The sequence below is a fragment of the Ranitomeya imitator genome, chromosome 7 (genome assembly GCF_032444005.1).
Source record: "Ranitomeya imitator isolate aRanImi1 chromosome 7, aRanImi1.pri, whole genome shotgun sequence".
Taxonomy (NCBI): Eukaryota; Metazoa; Chordata; class Amphibia; order Anura; family Dendrobatidae; genus Ranitomeya; species Ranitomeya imitator.
The window spans coordinates 144,637,864-144,660,397 of NC_091288.1; the positions used below are offsets into that span (position 1 = coordinate 144,637,864).

The 22,534-nt window shown below is 42.5% G+C and overlaps 1 protein-coding gene across 2 annotated transcripts in view; it reads left to right on the top strand.

Annotated features, from left to right (window-relative positions):
* Positions 1 to 22,534, top strand: part of DNAH7 (dynein axonemal heavy chain 7) — a 560,306-nt gene that overhangs the window by 271,718 nt on the left and 266,054 nt on the right. For both annotated transcript variants that reach the window (XM_069733889.1, XM_069733890.1), the window contains 7 exons: positions 1,327 to 1,575; positions 2,617 to 2,766; positions 4,015 to 4,197; positions 6,196 to 6,372; positions 6,541 to 6,672; positions 6,830 to 7,051; positions 11,095 to 11,292. In XM_069733889.1, the coding sequence (XP_069589990.1) occupies positions 1,327 to 1,575; positions 2,617 to 2,766; positions 4,015 to 4,197; positions 6,196 to 6,372; positions 6,541 to 6,672; positions 6,830 to 7,051; positions 11,095 to 11,292 (1,311 nt within the window). The remainder of the gene's footprint in view (positions 1 to 1,326; positions 1,576 to 2,616; positions 2,767 to 4,014; positions 4,198 to 6,195; positions 6,373 to 6,540; positions 6,673 to 6,829; positions 7,052 to 11,094; positions 11,293 to 22,534) is intronic.

Here is a 22,534-nt window from a genome sequence, read left to right on the forward strand (position 1 = left end):
AAAAACTACAATTGGGAGTCTTAACAAAGGAATATTTAAGAAAAGGGAAAAGATAATTTACAGTAGGTCTCAATGTGCACTGCACTTCAGCCATGTCTCAGCGATTACTTCTCCTCCAGGGTGAAATTTTGCTTCTTGCCTAGTCTCCTATATAGCTTTAAGTAGTCATAAATTTCATTCACTTACTGTATAGGGCAGTATTCATAGATTATGGATTCTGTCAGGAATTAAGGCAAGGATTTTGTGAAGAATTTTTACGAAATCTACTGACATTCCGTCCTAGTGCATGTGAACAGGGTATTTTATGCTCCATTCACATGCTCTGCTCAGAGTAATGAACATGGCGTGGGTTATAAAATCCACATTATGTTCGTTATTCATGTGGATTCTGTGCTAAAGTCACAGTTTAGCTCCATTGAACTAGAGTGGAGCTAATCCTTGTGTCAAAATATGTTTTTCAAGTCCTGTTGTTTCAAATCCTGACAGTAGCTGCTGTTGAACGTGACGCTGATGCTGCTCGTCACTGCTTCCCCTCCCTTCTGGGATTTGTCTTAGAGATCGTGGGCATGGCCTGCTCCTGGCTTCTGGAACCGCCCCCTGATAACATCTCCTCCATGCAGTCTGAGATCAGGGGGCGTGGCTACCCATTCCAAGCCACGCCCACTGGTCTGTGCTGTAATATCCCAGTAGGGAGGAGGAGCAGTGAGAAGCAGAACTCGTTTATTTGTGATAATGCTATTTCCATGTTAACATGTAAGCAATCATTTTAATTATTTGTCTTAGGATCTTGGAAATGGTGTTTGAAAAATGAATGTCTTTGGCCATATTGGTCCCAATTCATCATTGCCTTTACACCTATTTTTTATCTAGTTTTGCTACTTTTTAGTTTGCACTTGATTCATTAGACTATTTAAGCCTTTTTTGCAATCTATTTTATATGTGCTCACTTGTTTGTTTGTTTTTCACTTTCCCATATGTGGGCGAATTTTAATGATTACAAATGTTTTCAACAATTGAGACTTTTCACAAAATTTGGCTCAGCTCTTCTCCATGCGCCCCCTGGTGTAGTTTTATACATGTTTTTCAAAAAAGTTGTATTTTTTTGTGAAATTGTGAAAAAGTTGCAACTTTTTGTTCAAAAAGTCGCAAAAATGGTTAATGACAAGAAAGTAGTCCTTTATTTTGACTTTGCCCCAAATTCATCACCTGCGTGCACCATTTTCATGAATTAGGCACAATAAGCGTCAGCGGATACCACAAGAGAAAAGAAAAGTGACATAAAACAAACAAATGATGGTGAGCTTGTACGTTCTGTGCTTTCCTTAGGGCATTACGTCTGATCTGTTTCCTGGAGTGAAACTTCCCAAAGCGGATTATAAGATCTTCATGGAGGCAATAAAAGAAAATTGTGATCGAATGAATTTGCAGATGACCAGCTTCTTTGCAGAAAAGATTCTGCAGATATATGAAATGATGATTGTGCGCCATGGTTTTATGATTGTTGGAGAGCCTTTTGGTGGCAAGACTTCAGCCTACCGAGTCTTGGCTGCAGCACTGAATGACATTTGCGAAAAGGTATTGCCAAAACATTAGTATTGTTTCTAGCACTTAAGTGTTGTCATCAAGCTTACCTGGGATATTTCTATGTGATCCATCTTGGCAGTGTCTTATAGGGTGTACTGCGGACTTAGGAAGGTACTATTTGTCTACCTAGTTCCTACTGATTTATGTAGAAGCATTTGAGAATACCCAACAATATGTACACATATCTCCTGCAATCAATCCACAAATACCTTTACTTGTCCGATTGTTGCTGAATAGTCAGCATACAGTCAACCAACTCATTTGGATATTTCAGCATGAAAGATATCGGAAGGAACATTGGGACTAGAATTGGAAACTGTTTCGAAATAAAACAACACGTGCCATGTTAGAAATTCATTCAGAGACCTGCATTTATGCACATATGGAAACTGACACATTTCAAGTCTGGGGGGAAGCAGAGATAATTAGATTTAGTAATGTGGATCCTCATGAATCTCAATGACAGCACTAACCAGATGGGAAACAAAAAGGGCTTACTGTGGTTGGAATCTCATACAACAGTGCTTAAGGCTGTGTGCACACGATGCGGAATTACTGCGGATCCGCAGCGGATATTTCCACTCAGAAACGCTGCAGTTCCGCACAGTGATTTACAGTACAATGCAAATCAATTGAAAAAAAAAAGCTGTGCTAATGGTGCGGAAAAATCCGCATGAAAACCACTGCGGAACAAAAGAAGTAGCATGCTAATTCTTTTGTGCGGAACTGCAGCGTTTCTGACCCCTTCCATAATAGAAATCCGCAGGGGTAAAAAACGCAGAAAATCCGAATAAAATCTGCATCAATTCTGCAACAAAAATGCACAAAATCCTCATAAAATCCGCGGCAAATCCGCACCTGCGTTTACTGCCAGGAGATGCAGATTTTGTGCGGAAAATTCTGCACCCCAATCCGCAACGTGTGCACATAGCCTTAATGTCTACATGTTATAGGCATTCTTATGCTGCAGAGAAGGGTCCTGGTCAACAGTTTATAATAGACCACTTAATATAAAATGTCTTTTTTTTTCAGGGCCTTTTAGATGAAAATAAGGTTCAAATTACAGTACTGAACCCAAAATCAATAACTATGGGGCAACTTTATGGACAGTTTGATCCAGTGTCTCATGAATGGTCAGATGGAATATTGGCTGTTAGTTTCAGGGCATTTGCTTCTTCAATGGTAAGTTGCCTTGTCTATAATGATATTCCAGGGAATTGCCCTCTTAATTGTAAATATTTATATGCAGTTCTCTACATAAATGAGTACACCTGCTTTGAAAAGTAAGATTTTAATCAATATCTCACTAAACACAAGAACAATTTCAAAAATTTTGACAAGACTGAGTTTCATAGGACATTTTTATAACTCATAGCATAACCGTAAGGTTAATAATATAACTTTCATTACAAAATCTTCAGTTTTACTCAAATTAATCAATTAAAAAAATGAATACATGCTACATCAAAAACTACTACATCTTGTATTTTGTTGTATTGCAAAAGTGGCCTTAGATGTGTGTTTTACAACATTGTCATGTTGGAAACGTGCCTGTCTACCATGGTTACTTTCAGTATAGAGAAGTACATCCGTTAATTCATGATACCATCAATGAAATATAGCTCCCTGACATGAGCAATCATGGAGCCACACATTATGACATTGCCACCAACATGATTCACTGTAGGCACCATATATTTTTCTTTGTACTCCTCACCTTTGCAATGCCATTCAGTTTTGACGCTAACAGTTACAAATACATTTATCTTGGTCTCATCACTCCAGAATATATACAGTAGTCTCAATAGTTTTCAGATTTGTCAGCATGAACCCTGTAAAATTGTATTTGGGCTTTTTTATCCATAGGCTGTACCAGAGGCTTCCTTCGTAGATAACACCTATGCATGCCATTCCTTTGTAGTGTACGCTGTATTGTGTCACAGGAAACACCCCGGTTTGGCTTTCTACTTCCTTAGCTAAGTACAGTGGACTAGCATGTTGATTTTCTTCATACTTCTTCATCACCAGATGTCCCTGTTTAGGTGTTACTTTCTGTGGTCAGCCTGGAGAGATGGTTGTAGCTCCATCCTTGTTACATTTATCACTTTTGCTGCAATATTCTTGCTGAGAAGTAAAGCTTTGCTTTGCTGATCCTCTTGTAGACCTTTCTCAGGTCTAGTGACACTATTCTTCCAACTGGTGCCATTGCTGACGGCATGAGATGGGAAGGGGTTTACTTTGTTGAGTTATGCACTTTCATAGATAGTTGTCTGCTGGACAGACAGCAAACCATTTCTTCTCTTGTTTGGTTTACTAATGTAACTTCTATTTATTAATTGAATTAACTATTCATCTGATGAGGGTAAGACTACCTTCATTTTGCTATTAAACTGGACTTTTATAAAAGTAATAATGTGTATATGTTTTTAGACTCCAGATAGAAAATGGCTTATTTTTGATGGACCAGTTGATGCTGTGTGGATTGAAAACATGAATACAGTGTTAGATGACAACAAAAAGTTGTGTTTGATGAGTGGAGAGATTATTCAGATGTCTCCTCAAATGAGCCTGATATTCGAGCCTATGGATTTAGAAGTAGCGTCTCCTGCCACAGTAAGTATCCACAGCTTTTCTGGTGGGGAAATGTTTAAACTATTTAATAATCTGAAGATGTAGAATTATGAGATGAACCTAACATTCGGTCATTTTTTAGGTACACTTGCCTAAATCTTACCTTATAGGTTTTTCTTATGAGGCTGAACATGGCTGTTTAATTCAAAAATAGCACTGCATCAATTCACAGGTTCTATATAGTATTAAAGCAAAACTGTCACCTACGATAATGCTATTTACATGCAGATATAGAGATAATCTCCAGGTAAATAGGGTTACAATGCTGTCCGGCGGCCCTACTGAAAGTGCGGCTATCGGGAGAAAATGAACTTTTTCCTCTCAGTAGCCCCCGCCTTTCAGTCATAAATGTGGTGACCAAAGTGCATTAATCACACCTAAGACCACTGTGAGCATCAATTATAAGCATTCGCTATGACTTGAGTGACCACCAGCTCTGCACTGATGCGCTGCAGGGCCAGCTGCCAATCAAAGTGCTGGGTGTAATACAACCTCCACTCAGTGTAGTGAGTAGTGGCTGTAGCCGCTCTGCAGGTGTTAAGGATTAGGGTTTTGCACACGGTGGCTTTAGTGACCATTCAATATACTGTAGGTTTAGGCTATAATCACACTTTGCACCATGATTGACAGCTGGCTCTACAGCATATTATTCCCACCAAAGGAATAAAGTTCATTTTTTCACTATAGCTATTTACTTGCGGATTAACTCTTTATCTTCAGGTAAATTTAACGGATGGGTTCCCTTTGCTTTCACTTCAGTTTAGCTGAGTTTCCATACCAGACACAACCCATGGCGAGGAGTAGTCCTATTTGACCAACATAGCCTTTTTTTCAATTTGAACTTTTTGAAAGTAATCCAGAGACTAGATATTTTTGTCACATATGTGTTATGATAATACTTGGCCTCTCGGTTTCTTCTTATTTTGTACATCTAATTATTGTATTGAAAGGAACCTGTCAGACACTTTTATCTTCCCAAACCATTATATGATTGTGTAGTGCTTGAAAATAAAAGCCAGTCAACCCCTTGATGAACAAAAAGTGCGGCATCAGCATTGAGAAATTGTGATTTGAATGTCAGTCTGGAAGTGCATTGGGGCTTGACGATGCACTTAAACTGCTCCTCAGCCTCCGCTTCATTCCTAAACTAACAGTGCACCCCCTAGCTGATTGGCAGTTCATTTGCTCTGGTACGCTGGCACTGACCTGTCAGTCAGCCTGTAATGGATGCTGAAAATTCAAGAATATAGAGCAGGCTAAGGAACTGTTGTGCATCGTCACGCCCCAATGCACTTCCACACTTAACTTCAAAATGCGATTTGTTGTTGCTGAAGACGTACTTTGGGGTTGCAAAAGGATCTATTGGCTTGTTTTTAAGGAACTACACCGTCATATTTTTGGATTTTTTTTTCTGACAGGTTTTTTAGTACTTGTAGAAACACATGCCCAATAAATAGTTCAATCAGAGTAAATCCTGCTATTGTGGGAGATGGCACACTAGGACAGATTCTCTGCTATCTCTTGTAGGTTTCTGAATAGTAAAGTATAAGACAGAATCCTTTACTGCTCTGCGCGAGTGCAGACCTACTTTATCTTGTGTATTCTCTTCTTTCTAAATCTGTGGTTATTTTCTCTTTCCAACCATTTCTTCTTAGCATTGCTTTGGGTTAGCACACTGAGAGTGACGTACATGCCGTGCTTTTTCCTGTTTTTACCTTTCCTATGAATTGGGAAACATCTTTTCTAGTTAGGAATACCAGGGCACTATGAACATTTTTTTTTAATTATAAATTTAAAACTGTACATTAAGGTCACATGACAGGTTATTTGCCAATATTATCAGTGATTCTAAAACAAATGATGGTATCATCGCAAGATAGTGTTGTACATTTTAGATGCCTGTTAGATGATTTTTCCCCTCAGAGTGTAGATAAATTGATGGGAGAGAGAATAATCGTATCTAATTTTTAATTTTTACAGGTATCTAGATGTGGAATGATTTACATGGAACCAACTATGCTTGGTTGGAGACCAGTTATGGTTTCCTGGCTCAACATTTTACCTACTGGACTCAGCAAAATGCATAAAAGTTTTATTGAAGGGTTGTTTGATAGGATGGTTCCTCCGTGCCTTCAAATGATTCGAAAATGTGCCAAGGTAATAAAAAACTTACCAATAATACGTTTCTAAGCATATATATACATGACAATACAAGTGTTTATTATGGACACCTAGATGTTAGGAGGAAATTTCCATATCTACATATGTTGTGAAAATAGAATATGTGTGTTTTCCATTGATTATTCTTTCTTTCTTGATATTTAGGAATTGTCACCAACTTCTGATACAAATTTAGTCCGATCTCTTATGAATCTGATGGATTGTATGTTGGATGAGTTTTCAGATGAATCTGTAATTCATAGCATGAATGAGAGGGACATTTGCTCGTGGCTAGAGGTATGTAGATCAATTCCACAGCCTTCAGAATCTTATTGAACTGAGGATTCATGTGTCACCAATCCACTTCAGGATAAAGTGTCCACTGGAGTTTTGAAGCCCACCACAGCTGAATTAGACAATCCAGTTTTAATCCTGAGTATTTTTCCTCTTCAAGGGCATTTTTTTGTTTTCTCTGGTTTGGTCCATTGGAGGAAGCTGTAAGGAAGACGATCATGTGAAGTTTGACAAACTCCTGAGGGAAATTATTGAAGGACCACTTAGTGAAGAAACAAGGACTCGATTTAATATCTTACATCCTGTTGATCCACCTGAAAAACCTTTTACCGTTCCCATTCCCAAAGAAAGCACTGTTTATGACTATCGATTTGTAAAAGAGGTAAATCTTTCATGCATTTCGTAACAATTCATATGAATAAAAATAGTTTTGGAAGCACATTTTGTTGATCACAAACTTTAGTTCCAGATGATACAATCAATGTTACATTCTGGGCCATATAGGTAGTGTTTGTAGCCACAAATACTGTAAGCAGTCCCTGCTGAACCAGTATGTATTATGGCCATTTTGTGTTAATAATACATCTTAGTTAAAGGAGTTTTCCAGTGTTAAGCTACACGTCTGCAGTCATTTTATGTGACTCCTGACTCCTGAATCCCCACATTGCTTGCACTGATCGTTGTCAGGCTTCTCCAGTGTCGGCACTGGGAGTGGAACTAGTGTGACCGCAAATATGTGATTTGCATAAATACGATCACATGCTGACTAGATGAGTGCATCATCACTCAATGCAAGTGTACAGACTACAGCAAGGCTGGAAACAGTCTAGTTCGGGAAATGGCTGGGAATATGCAAATCGCACAATTGCGGTCAGGAGTCGGCACCAGAGAAGCCTCAGCGCACATTGCATGCGTCGTGAGGATTCACAAGTCTGTAGTCACATAGAATAACTGCAGACTTGTAGCTTAAGACCAGATAACCCCTTAATTCTTTGTGGTGCAAACATTACCCGCTAGTAATTCCTGCAAACAACTTACTATACATAATTGAAAAATGCTCAGGACACAAAATTAAAACATTATCGTTAAAGGACTAAGGCTTTAAAGAAGTGCCCTATAATTATAGACTATTCTACCACATAAATACTTTACAAATTTAAATAAAAATGAGGTGATATAAGCACTCCTGAGAATGACACACAGGCAGATAATATCTACATAAGATTTTAATAAATGAATACAGTAATCCACATTTCAACATCTGACAGATATCTTCCTCAGGCCAGGCATTCTTCTCTTTATAGGCTCAGACTAATCTGCTGGGACATTATATGTAATTGTTCATGTACACCCAAAGGAGCCTCTGTCCTCTGAAGGCTGCAAGTACAATGTTTCTGGTTAGCCAATAAAGGTATCACAAATAAAAGTATTAGCCTAGATTTTTCTGGCTCACACAGTACCATAATGTAATTTTTGTTGTATATCACCAAGGCATTGTCAATCTCTGAATCTCTTTCATGTTAAGGGATCTAAGTGAAATTAAATATAAAAGTTTCCTCTTCAGAGAGGATGAGGCCTCGATCTGTGGCCCAACATGTACTGTACCTATTGGATGTAACAATCCTAAAAATAAATATTGACCTTTTAACGAGCCTTGCTACATGACTTAGGATAAGGTGCGAAACCAGACACTCATTAAAGGGTTGATGTTGGCTTTTATGATTGCTACATCCAATAAGTAACGCAAGAGTTCAATCGCTCCTCCTTACACCGCCAGTCAAAGGCCTCTCTACGAGTCAAATCAGATCTCCTGTTTGCAGTGATGAGAGGCAAACACACCAAAACCTGTCTGCAAGTGGAGTGATATTGACTTTAAGGATTGTTGCATCCAATAGGTTGTGCTAGAGGTTCAAGTCTTCTTCTTTGAATTGCCTATCTGTGTCTGTCTTCTTCTGCAGATAGCATTTCTCTGTCACATTTGAGAATGTAAAGGTACCGTCACACATAACAATATCGTTAACGATATTGTTGCTTTTTGTGACGTAGCAACGATATCGTTAACTAAATCGTTATGCGTGACAGCGACCAACGATCAGGCCCCTGCTGGGAGATCGTTGGTCGCTGGGGAAAGTACAGGACTTTATTTCGTCACTGGATCTCCCGCTGACATCGCTGAATCGGCGTGTGTGACACCGATTCAGCGATGTCTTCACTGGTAACCAGGGTAAACATCGGGTTACTAAGTGCAGGGCCACGCTTAGTAACCCAATGTTTACCCTGGTTACCATTGTAAAAGTAAAAAAAAAAAACACTACATACTTACAGTCCTGTCACGTTCCTCAGCGTCAGCTTCCCTGCGTCCCCCAGTGTCAGCGCCGGCCGGCCGTAAAGCAAAGCACAGCGGTGACATCACCTCTCTGCTTTCCGGCCGGCGCTTACACAGTGCAGGGAAGCTGAGGCCGGGGGACGCGACAGGAATGTAAGTATGTAGTGTTTTTTTTTTTTTACTTTTACAATGGTAACCAGGGTAAACATCGGGTTACTAAGCGCGGCCCTGCGCTTAGTAACCCGATGTTTACCCTGGTTACCCGGGGACTTCGGCATCGTTGGTCGCTGGAGAGCTGTCTGCGTGACAGCTCTCCAGCGACCAAACAGCGACGGTGCAGCGATCGGCATCATTGTCTAGATCACTGCAGCGTCGCTTAATGTGACGGTACCTTAAGTTCTTTGAATAATATGAATGTTGAGTCTCCGTAGAATATCTTGATCCAAAAACATATACAGTAAGTAATATCTCAAGTTGCTTAGGAAACTAAAAATGTTCTATATCTGTTCATTAAAAAATATTATTTGAATTGAAAGACAAAATACTCACCAATTCCCATACAGTCTTTCTTTCCATTCAGAATTGTGAGCTACCTCACCAGTCCACTGACATCAACATCTGGTTGGGAAGGTGGAAGGCAGGTGTGGGTACTTATGACCCCAGCAGTCTATAAGTGGCCACTGATTAGCTGCATCCACCTCATTCCATATAAACCATTTTTTAGTGTGTAGACAGAGAGTGAAGGTTGCATGGTATTTTTATTAACACACCCTATTCCTAATTACAACCTTAAAAGTGTGGGGGAAAAAAAAACCCTTTCATGGGTAGATGTTTGTTTTGTCTGGCAAAACCATGGGACTAGCAACACTAGCCAGAGGATATAGGAAAAATACCAGTTCCAAAATAGTACTGTACCTATCTAATTATAGACTCTTAATTATTTTCAAAAGGAGAACCTGAGTCATAATTATACAAAAGTTATAAAGATTTTATTATTACAAGAAAATTACCAATAATAAACATATACAATGTAAATATTTGTGTGGATACAAAAAGTTTTGATCTGTAGGTGAAATGAAAAAACAGTGGCTGGAGGCCTGGTCAGGAGTACATAATAAAAATTATGCAAACCACCAATTAATTTTATCAAGCTACGCAAGAGATAACAGCATCATTTGTCATTCTTATGTCAGATTGTTCCATTTGTTAACCTATACCAAATTATGGCAAGAGAGCAATCTAGCGGAGACGCTGTGATGCGGAGTCTGTTGTGGAGTGTAGAGTACGTATCTGGTGCACACTATACATTTGACAAAATAATAGTTAATAAGAGATTAATTACCCATTTAATGAGAAAACCTACCTTGACTGCGGCCACATACCCCAACGCGCGTTTCGCGTGGATGTCACTTCCTCAGGGTTGTAACCACCTACCCATTAAATTGTGTCATATATGTGACAGTGTCTTTACTACATCTCATGTCTCACTTAGTGTAATGCTTTTAGTCCCAGCACCCACATTAATCCCCTCCTCTTCTGGGCTACTAGGTACTCTGTTTCTACTTCCTCATCCATTTTTTCCATCTTTTTCTTCCTTTCTAGCCGTCAGCCCTGCTTCCTTCACTCCCACACTTGCTTTCTCTCTTCACTTATCTCCTGCTCCACCTTTTCTATGTCTCTCTTCTTTCTGTTTCTCTCATGTGGCTCCTAAAAGGCAGATATTCTAAGGTAAGTGGATTTTCTTTACCCACTGGTACAGTTGGGTGCAGCTAAAAAGTCCTGTCTGACTGGGAATCGAAAGGGGCAGAGCTACATGGAGTTTCTTGCCTCTACTCACCAGCCACCAGCAGTGCTTGAGGGACAAGTCATTCCTCACTTTTAATCCTGGAAGGAGGCAAATAATTCCCTCCAGGATTGCACTGCACTGGAAATAAAATCTGTGCAGATTGTTACATGGGCCTGCCGCTCCTTCAGAGAAACAGAAGACTGCCGCCTTAGGCGATGTGGCCCGAGTGTGGACCTTACCCATGTAGCCTACAATGTAAAAACAGCTCAGAATAACTACTGAATTATAAATGACACTAATATGTTATTTGTAGGGTGTTGGAAGATGGGAACTATGGACAGAAGACTTGAGCATAGTGCCGCCTATACCCCACGATGTGATGTTTAATGAAATAATTGTACCCACTTTGGACACAATTAGGTACACAGCATTGATGAAATTGCTAACAACACACCAAAAGCCTTCTGTGTTTGTGGGTCCAACTGGTACCGGAAAAAGTACCTATATCATAGTAAGTATTCATACTATTAGTTTTATGTTGAGTTTTATTATAGAACATACGATTAGTGTGTTTCATTTTGCTGTTCTAAAGGGGATTTTCTTAAGAAATTAGCCATGAGTGCTTCTGTAATAATTATATAAAACAATGTGTTAATGTGACCTTTTGTAGACCAAATTTACACAGGATGCATTGATACCAGCCGATTATCATCGATGTAATCGTCTCTAGCAATTCTCCTGTGTAAACAGACCGTGTACTGCTGAGACCAATGACAGTCTAAGCACACAGAGCAGTCTGTTACTGGTCATTCTGTACACTCCAGGAGCGCGGTTGAACTGTCTAAACAGGCTATTTAATCCACGGCAGGTCCCTGGCAGCTTTTCCAGCCTGCTTTCCTTGAGTGATGACCCAGGTCTTTCGCTATACATACAGGGAGAACCTTCTAAGTGTTGGGAGCGATTGGGGAGAAGCCGCCAGGGGTCTGCCTCAGACTAGAGACCCAATTGGTCTCTGTCCTTCTCCTAAATGTGTTTTTTTTCTCTGAAATGCTACTGCTGATCACAGTAATGCTATGTCCCCACCATCAGGAAATAGCAGCGTTTTGGACAATGTGCTGTGTCCAAAACGCTGCATTCTAATCATGCAGTTAAATCCGCATGTGTTCAATGAACCTTATGGATTTGCCACATCCTAGGACTGGCTATGGGTGACACTACGCAGCGGAGCTAGTCTCCACTGCAGATAATTGACTTTCTGTGGTTCGTAAACCCTCACCACGGGTGAGTTTACGCAGCGTCAAATAGAGGCACAGTGGGCATGGGAGTCAAATAGAAGCACAGTGGTCATGGGAGTCAAATAGAAGCACAGTGGTCATGGGAGTGAAATAGAAGCACAGTGGTCATGGGAGTCAAATAGAAGCGCAGGGGTCATGGGAGTCAAATAGAAGCACAGTGGGCCTGGGAGTCAAATAGAAGCACAGTGGTCATGGGAGTCATATAGAAGCGCAGGGGTCATGGGAGTCAAATAGAAGCACAGTGGTCCTGGGAGTCAAGTAGAAGCACAGTGGTCCTGGGAGTCAAATAGAAGCGCAGTGGTCATGGGAGTCAAATAGAAGCACAGTGGTCCTGGGAGTCAAGTAGAAGCACAGTGGACCTGGGAGTCAAATAGAAGCGCAGTGATCATGGGAGTCAAATAGAAGCAGAGTGGGCCTGGGAGTAAAGTAGAAGCACAGTGGTCATGGGAGTCAAATAGAAGCACAGTGGTCATGGGAGTCAAATAAAAGCTCAGTGGTCATGGGAGTCAAATAGAAGCACAGTGGTCATGGGAGTCAAAGAAAAGCACAGTGGTCATGGGAGTCATATAGAAGCACAGTCGTCATGGGAGTCATATAGAAGCACAGTGGTCATGGGAGTCATATAGAAGCGCAGTGGTCATGGGAGTCAAATAGAAGCACAGTGGTCATGGGAGTCAAAGAAAAGCACAGTGGTCATGGGAGTCATATAGAAGCACAGTGGTCATGGGAGTCATATAGAAGCACAGTGGTCATGGGAGTCATATAGAAGCGCAGTGGTCATGGGAGTCATATAGAAGCGCAGTGGTCATGGGAGTCAAATAGAAGGACAGTGGGCTTGGGAGTCAAATAGAAGCGCAGTGGTCATGGGAGTCATATAGAAGCACAGTGGTCATGGGAGTCATATAGAAGCACAGTGGTCATGGGAGTCAAATAGAAGCAGAGTGGGCCTGGGAGTCAAATAGAAGCACAGTGGTCATAGGAGTCAAATAGAAGCGCAGTGGTCATGGGATTCAAATAGAAGCACAGTGGTCATGGGAGTCAAATAGAAGCACAGTGGTCATGGGAGTCAAATAGAAGCTCAGTGGTCATGGGAGTCAGAGTCAAAGAGAAGCACAGTGGTCATGGGAGTCATATAGAAACACAGTGGTCATGGGAGTCATATAAAAGGACAGTGGGCTTGGGAGTCAAATAGAAGCGCAGTGGTCATGGAAGTCATATAGAAGCGCAGTGGTCATGGGGGTCTTATAGAAGCACAGTGGTCATGGGAGTCATATAGAAGCGCAGTGGTCATGGGGGTCATATAGAAGCACAGTGGTCATGTAGCCTAAAGCATGTCTGCCTGAAATAATGGCGTCGGACTATGTATAATTCAGGCTGCCCATGATTTGGTCAAAGACAGCTGTGAGGTTCCCTTTAACGTTTTAGTCTTGTTTTATTACATAGACACCATATCTGTAATGTTTTCCCACAATGCAAGAAATATTTAGAGGGAGACATAGCCCTAAATCAGCACAGCATCCTCCTGTTTCTCCGTATCTGTGGGGCTCCTGGAGGTCAGACCCTCACTGATCACTTAGAGATTGCATGCCCTAGATATATGCCATCACTTTCAAAAATGGTAACCCCCTCAATCCTGTTACTATTGCTATTTCCCGGTTATATCAGAACATGGCACATTAGTTTCCTACATAGAAAAATACAGATTATATTCCCACATAGCTGTTCTCAGTTCTCTAACCATTTTCAATATAAACATGTGCCAGTTAAAAGTAGAGACTGGAAATCTATGGTGTTCTTACCCATCAGCACTGTATTCACCTACCAGGGGCAGATTATGGCTTAACCTTTCTCAGCATTTATACTTTGTATATATCATTAAACAATTTTAAAAATCTTAAGAAAACACAAAATATTCATTGGACATGTCTGCAAAGTGAAGTTGATTAGTTATTATCTTGCAATTTCTCTGGATTGTAAATTTATTGCCGCTCTGACATGCAACGAGTATGTGTTCATGTAAGGTCTGAAATCCTAACATACAATAGTCGTAGATATCCTTGAAGGAGACAGGACTTGTCTATTAATGGTTAACATTTCTAAGTGCTGGTAACAACTTTTTGAGTGCTCTGGGTGTTCCTGTCGGGGTTTTCACGATTGGTTAGCTATACTATCACTTGTGATTGGTCCTTTAAATCTATTTATATGTATGCTAATGTATTTCTTATTATGCTATGAAGAAGAGCGGTTGGATCGCTCAAATCGCCTCCCTTTTTATGTTCCCCTGTATGTGTGTTTTTTTCATTTTTTTTTATGGATTTTCAATAAAGCAACTTTTTATGCTATCCATGGATGGATGTGCAGAAATTCCTCTTCTATTGCCTAATTATTGCGAAAGTCTGCCATCTGAATAGTGCCCCTATGGATCATTTCAGGGGGCAGTATCATTTCTGAATTAAACAAGAACCAGGCTATGGATTTTTTCACTACAGATATCCAATAAATCAGTATAACAGGGCTATTATGGCCAAACCTTTACTATAACAGGTTAAACCGTGCTGACAGGTGAGTACATCCCTGCTACTTATAAAGATGAATGGGTCATCTTGTCTCAGTTGTGCGTTAACTTGTATTGTCTTTCCATTTCTTTTTTATTATGGCCTCATTCTTTATGATATCAAACCATTTAAGGAAAAGACTGTTCTTTAGATTCATGAATGGGAATTTAACTCATTCATCTTTCAAGCAGCATCTAGCGATGAAATGTTTGTTTGCGCAATAACGCCCCAATGATCTCCCTCACAATCATCTAAGTAGTCCCCGGTGCCTCGTGTCATTGTAAATGCTTATCTGTTTCTGTTTTAATTAGAGTAGTTCTAAAAATTCAATCAATCATATTGTTCTTGTTAGACATATAACATCCCTTGTGTGGGTTTTTATGTTTCCATCCTAAATAAGTTTACTGCTACCGGGAATTTCCTCTTCCAGGCCAGTAGTTATACTGACATGATTAGACGTGATTTCTTCCAGTAATAATTTGTGTAACAGTACTGTAAGAGATTGACTTATGATTTTGTGTTTAGAACGTGTAAATGAAGATATCTTAGAAACAAACCTGTTCTATACGATTCTATCCTCAGTAAAGTGTTATTCCCTAAGCCTATACATTGTAGAAAAGTTACCGCATCTTACACCCTATGTGACCTATCTTTATTTGCTGCTTTTTGTTATTATTTAAATATTTCCTTGTACATAGCCAAGGCTGAATAATGAGTTGCTCCATCACTAAGAGTGGACTTCTCGCTATTTCCCTTACTACTGTAAATAAATCTTTTATTAAAAAAAAGGTGATCAGAATAAAACATTAATGTAAAAAATGTAAAACTAGTCTTCAGTGTTTTTTATGGATTTTTTATATTTACTTGCCAAACAGTTGGTACTTCTCAGTCACTACTAAATATTTTCTATGTTGCACCATGTACTGGCTGTTATTTCCATGACATGATCACCTTACTTAGTAACATTGCCCTGGAAGCTTTTAGTTGTGCAGCAATTTAGCAATTTTTTTTGTGTTTTTATGCAATTTTGGGCCAGATCTGCCCACTAATTTGAAAGTGGCGTGACCAACGCCCTCCGAAAAATGAATCATTATACTACAAAAGTGGCATAAATTATGACAGAGATATACTTAATTCCCCGATTGCAGTTAATTCCTTGTCGCGGCATACGACTGCTAAAGGATGCGGCAAATTCATTAAGAGGCATACATTTCTTTATGAATTTGGCACATCTTGCTCTTCTATTGCATCTTTATCAAGACTGGGGTGAAAAATGCCATTCTTGATGAATCATGGTCTAACAGTTTTCAAGGCTTCGGTTTTCATTCACTTGTGAGTTTCAATGCAAATGGCACAGTATTTAAAAAGAAATAAATGAAGCAGTGGTAACAATCTATATGATGTGCTCTCATGTCCTAAAGCCAAAAAATTCCTTACAGTGGTAAATGTTAAGGTCTGCCATCAGACTGTGTGTTGTTTCTTAGATCATAAACTTGATGGGGCTGGTACACTTACTGTGAAATCCATGTCAAAAGGGCTTTATATCCTTGTTAAGGTTTTGCTGCCTAGACTATAAAGCATTAAAACCTTCCAGCTTTGCCTATAAAATAGTCTTCAAAATATCAACTCTGAAAACTTAAAAAAAATATTATAAAGCCATTCTGACATGGATTTTCAAAGTAAGTACATGAGCCTCATCTGGTCCTAGAGACCTGTTTAATAATTGACTCAGCGTGGAATTGTGAAATATGGTGATAGATCTGATTTAGTGGACACTTGGGGTTTACTTACTACAACAGAGTATAGCTTTCATTTCAATTAAAGCTCTTGAAAAATGAAAGTTCTCCGGTGCACGATTGCTGTCGACAATAGGGTCAGCTTTTCTGTTAGTTTCCATTGAAGACCCCATTTCTGCTATATTCTATATTTGGCCTAGAGCAGCCAAGTGTAAATATATTGGGCAGTAAGCTGCACATTAACTATGTAGTACCACTTTTAACTTGCTTGTTAATGCATGTTTCATTAATAGGACATTTATTAATGTGCCGTATTTCAATAGTTTTTTGCACTTTGTTCATGATATCTACATTATAGACTGTCGATGCAGAGATTATTTATAGTTGCCATAGCAAACAAGGTGTTCTGACAATGAAACACGGCTCATCACCTTTAACTTGCCCGTAATTACCCAGTTAGTGGAGGAGATGATGAAGGCTGTAGTGTCACAAAACAACATATTATGCAGTTATGATCCTGCTGTCCTCACTGTCAATTTCTGTTACTTCCAACTTCTCTATTAATGTTGATTCTATAGAATGACATTATCAGACTAGATTTTGTTTCGATTGATGTCATGTGGAGACTAACCACAAATCTTATGGAAAAATGTCTCTATGGTACCAATTTTATGCAAATGTAAACTTACATCCATATCCCGATGATTGCATAACTGAAACAATATTAGTCTTCAGTTCTTCAACATTTCTAGAGGATTGAAAATACAGATTTTATTCTAATAAAACAAGAGGACGGCTTTTCCAAATATTGCAATCACTGCTGTGCTGTGTGCTGATCTGTTCTGTGCTGATCTGTGCTGTCTGTGTGCTGATCTGTGCTGTCTGTGTGCTGATCTGTGCTGTCTGTGTGCTGGTCTGTGCTGTCTGTGTGCTGGTCTGTGCGGTCTGTGCTGATCTATGCTGTTTGTGTGCTGATCTGTGCTGTATGTGTGCTGGTCTGTGCTGTATGTGTGCTCATCTGTGATGTGTGTGTGCTGATCTGTGCTGTCTGTGTGCTGATCTTTGCTGTCTGTGTGCTGAACTGTGCTGTCTGTGTGCTGGTCTGTGCTGATCTATGCTGTTTGTGTGCTGGTCTGTGCTGATCTGTGCTGTCTGTGTGCTGGTCTGTGCTGTCTTTGTGCTGATCTGTGCTGTCTGTGCTGATCTCTGCTGTGTGCTGATCTCTGCTGTGTGCTGATCTGTGCTGTGTGTGTGCTGATCTGTGCTGTCTGTGTGCTGAACTGTGCTGTGTGCTGGTCTGTGCTCTCTGTGTGCTGATCTGTGCTGTCTGTGTGCTGATCTGTGCTGTCTGTGTGCTGATCTGTGCTGTGTGCTGATCTGTGCTGTGTGTGTGCTGATCTGTGCTGTCTCTGTGCTGTCTCTGTGCTGACCTGTGCTGTCTGTGTGCTGATCTGTGCTGTCTGTGTGCTGATCTGTGCTGTCTGTGTGCTGATCTGTGCTGTGTGCTGATCTGTGCTGTCTGTGTGCTGGTCTGTGCTGTCTGTGCTGATCTATGCTGTTTGTGTGCTGATCTGTGCTGTGTGCTGATCTGTGCTGTCTGTGTGCTGAACTGTGCTGTCTGTGTGCTGGTCTGTGCTGTCTTTGTGCTGATCTGTGCTGTCTGTTGATCTCTGCTGTGTGCTGATCTGTGCTGTGTGTGCGCTGATCTGTGCTGTGTGTGTGCTGATCTATGCTGTCTGTGTGCTGAACTGTGCTGTCTGTGTGCTGGTCTGTGCTGTCTGTGTGCTGATCTGTGCTGTCTGTGTGCTGATCTGTGCTGTCTGTGTGCTGATCTGTGCTGTGTGCTGATCTGTGCTGTGTGTGTGCTGATCTGTGCTGACCTGTGCTGTCTGTGTGCTGATCTGTGCTGTCTGTGTGCTGATCTGTGCTGTGTGCTAGTCTGTGCTGTCTGTGTGCTGAACTGTGCTGACTGTGTGCTGATCTGTGCTGTCTGTGTGCTGATCTGTGCTGTGTGCTGATCTGTGCTGTGTGTGTGCTGATCTGTGCTGTCTCTGCTGATCTGTGCTGTGTGTGTGCTGATCTGTGCTGTCTGTGTGGTGATCTGTGCTGTGTGCTGGTCTGTGCTGTCTGTGTGCTGAACTGTGCTGTCTGTGTGCTGATCTGTGCTGTCTGTGTGCTGTTCTGTGCTGTCTGTGTGCTGATCTGTGCTGTGTGCTGGTCTGTGCTGTCTGTGTGCTGATCTGTGCTGTGTGTGTGCTGATCTGTGCTGTCTGTGTGCTGATCTGTGCTGTCTGTGTGCTGATCTGTGCTGTGTGCTGGTTTGTGCTGTCTGTGTGCTGATCTGTGCTGTGTGTGTGCTGATCTGTGCTGACATGTGCTGTCTGTGTGCTGATCTGTGCTGTCTGTGTGCTGATCTGTGCTGTGTGCTGTCTGTGTGCTGATCTGTGCTGTGTGTGCTGATCTGTGCTGTCTATGTGCTGATCTGTGCTGTGTGCTGGTCTGTGCTGTCTGTGTGCTGATCTGTGCTGTGTGCTAATCTGTGCTGTCTGTGTGCTGATCTGTGCTGTCTGTGTGCTAATCTGTGCTGTCTGTGTGCTGATCTGTGCTGTCTGTGTGCTGATCTGTGCTGTCTGTGTGCTGATCTGTGCTGTTTGTGTGCTGATCTGTGCTGTCTGTGTGCTGATCTGTGCTGTCTGTGTGCTTATCTGTTCTGTGTGCAGATCTGTGCTGTTTGTGTGCTGATCTGTGCTGTCTGTGTGCTGATCTGTGCTGTCTGTGTGCTGATCTGTGCTGTGTACTGATATGTGCTGTCTGTGTGCAGATCTGTGCTGTCTGTGTGCTGATCTGTGCTGTCTGTGTGCTGATCTGTGCTGTTTGTGTGCTGATCTGTGCTGTCGGTGTGCTGATCTGTGCTGTGTGCTGATCTGTGCTGTCTGTGTGCTGATCGGTGCTGTGTGCTGATCTGTGCTGTGTGTGTGCTGATCTGTGCTGTGTGTGTGCTGATCTGTGCTGATCTGTGCTGTCTGTGTGCTGATCTGTGCTGTGTGCTGATCTGTGCTGTCTGTGTGCTGATCGGTGCTGTGTGCTGATCTGTGCTGTCTGTGTGCTGATCGGTGCTGTGTGCTGATCTGTGCTGTCTGTGTGCTGATCTGTGCTGTTTGTGTGCTGATCTGTGCTGTTTGTGTGCTGATCTGTGCTGTCTGTGTGCTGATCTGTGATGTGTGCAGATCTGTGCTGTCTGTGTGCTGATCTGTGCTGTCTGTGTGCTGATCTGTGCTGTCTGTGTGCTGATCTGTGCTGTTTGTGTGCTGATCTGTGCTGTGTGCAGATCTGTGCTGTCTGTGTGCTAATCTGTGCTGTCTGTGTGCTTATCTGTGCTGTGTGCAGATCTGTGCTGTCTGTGTGCTGATCTGTGCTGTCTGTGTGCTGATCTGTGCTGTTTGTGTGCTGATCTGTGCCGTCTGTGTGCTGATCTGTGCTGTGTGCTGATCTGTGCTGTCTGTGTGCTGATCTGTGCTGTCTGTGTGCTGATCTGTGCTGTGTGCAGATCTGTGCTGTCTGTGTGCTGATCTGTGCTGTGTGTGTGCTGATCTGTGCTGTCTGTGTGCTGATCTGTGCTGTTTGTGTGCTGATCTGTACTGTTTGTGTGCTGATCTGTGCTGTGTGCTGGTCTGTGCTGTCTGTGTGCTGATCTGTGCTGTGTGTGTGCTGATCTGTGCTGTCTGTGTGGTGATCTGTGCTGTGTGCTGGTCTGTGCTGTCTGTGTGCTGAACTGTGCTGTCTGTGTGCTGGTCTGTGCTGTCTGTGTGCTGTTCTGTGCTGTCTGTGTGCTGATCTGTGCTGTGTGCTGGTCTGTGCTGTCTGTGTGCTGTCTGTGTGCTGATCTGTGCTGTCTGTGTGCTGTTCTGTGCTGTCTGTGTGCTGATCTGTGCTGTGTGCTGGTCTGTGCTGTCTGTGTGCTGATCTGTGCTGTGTGTGTGCTGATCTGTGCTGTCTGTGTGCTGATCTGTGCTGTCTGTGTGCTGATCTGTGCTGTCTGTGTGCTGATCTGTGCTGTGTGCTGGTTTGTGCTGTCTGTGTGCTGATCTGTGCTGTGTGTGTGCTGATCTGTGCTGACATGTGCTGTCTGTGTGCTGATCTGTGCTGTCTGTGTGCTGATCTGTGCTGTGTGCTGGTCTGTGCTGTCTGTGTGCTGATCTGTGCTGTGTGTGCTGATCTGTGCTGTCTATGTGCTGATCTGTGCTGTTTGTGTGCTGATCTGTGCTGTTTGTGTGCTGATCTGTGCTGTCTGTGTGCTGATCTGTGCTGTGTGCTGATCTGTGCTGTCTGTGTGCTGATCTGTGCTGTCTATGTGCTGATCTGTGCTGTTTGTGTGCTGATCTGTGCTGTTTGTGTGCTGATTTGTGCTGTCTGTGTGCTGATCTGTGCTGTGTGCTGATCTGTGCTGTCTGTGTGCTGATCCGTGCTGTCTGTGTGCTTATCTGTGCTGTGTGCAGATCTGTGCTGTCTGTGTGCTGATCTGTGCTGTGTGCTGGTCTGTGCTGTCTGTGTGCTGATCTGTGCTGTGTGTGTGCTGATCTGTGCTGTCTGTGTGCTGATCTGTGCTGTCTGTGTGCTGATCTGTGCTGTGTGCTGGTTTGTGCTGTCTGTGTGCTGATCTGTGCTGTGTGTGTGCTGATCTGTGCTGTCTGTGTGGTGATCTGTGCTGTGTGCTGGTCTGTGCTGTCTGTGTGCTGAACTGTGCTGTCTGTGTGCTGGTCTGTGCTGTCTGTGTGCTGATCTGTGCTGTCTGTGTGCTGTTCTGTGCTGTCTGTGTGCTGATCTGTGCTGTCTGTGTGCTGATCTGTGCTGTGTGCTGGTCTGTGCTGTCTGTGTGCTGATCTGTGCTGTGTGTGCTGATCTGTGCTGTCTATGTGCTGATCTGTGCTGTGTGCTGGTCTGTGCTGTCTGTGTGCTGATCTGTGCTGTGTGCTAATCTGTGCTGTCTGCGTGCTGATCTGTGCTGTCTGCGTGCTAATCTGTGCTGTCTGTGTGCTGATCTGTGCTGTCTGTGTGCTGATCTGTGCTGTCTGTGTGCTGATCTGTGCTGTCTGTGTGCTGATCTGTGCTGTCTGTGTGCTGATCTGTGCTGTCTGTGTGCTGATCTGTGCTGTCTGTGTGCAGATCTGTGCTGTCTGTGTGCTGATCTGTGCTGTCTGTGTGCTGATCTGTGCTGTTTGTGTGCTGATCTGTGCTGTCTGTGTGCTGATCTGTGCTGTCTGTGTGCTGATCTGTGCTGTTTGTGTGCTGATCTGTGCTGTCTGTGTGCTGATCTGTGCTGTCTGTGTGCTGATCTGTGCTGTGTACTGATATGTGCTGTCTGTGTGCAGATCTGTGCTGTCTGTGTGCTGATCTGTGCTGTCTGTGTGCTGATCTGTGCTGTTTGTGTGCTGATCTGTGCTGTGTACTGATATGTGCTGTCTGTGTGCAGATCTGTGCTGTCTGTGTGCTGATCTGTGCTGTCTGTGTGCTGATCTGTGCTGTTTGTGTGCTGATCTGTGCTGTCGGTGTGCTGATCTGTGCTGTGTGCTGATCTGTGCTGTCTGTGTGCTGATCGGTGCTGTGTGCTGATCTGTGCTGTGTGTGTGCTGATCTGTGCTGTGTGTGTGCTGATCTGTGCTGATCTGTGCTGTCTGTGTGCTGATCTGTGCTGTGTGCTGATCTGTGCTGTCTGTGTGCTGATCGGTGCTGTGTGCTGATCTGTGCTGTCTGTGTGCTGATCGGTGCTGTGTGCTGATCTGTGCTGTCTGTGTGCTGATCTGTGCTGTTTGTGTGCTGATCTGTGCTGTTTGTGTGCTGATCTGTGCTGTCTGTGTGCTGATCTGTGATGTGTGCAGATCTGTGCTGTCTGTGTGCTGATCTGTGCTGTCTGTGTGCTAATCTGTGCTGTCTGTGTGCTGATCTGTGCTGTTTGTGTGCTAATCTGTGCTGTCTGTGTGCTTATCTGTGCTGTCTGTGTGCTTATCTGTGCTGTGTGCAGATCTGTGCTGTCTGTGTGCTGATCTGTGCTGTGTGTGTGCTGATCGGTGCTGTTTGTGTGCTGATCGGTGCTGTCTGTGTGCTGATCTGTGCTGTCTGTGTGCTGATCTGTGCTGTGTGCTGATCTGTGCTGTCTGTGTGCTGATCTG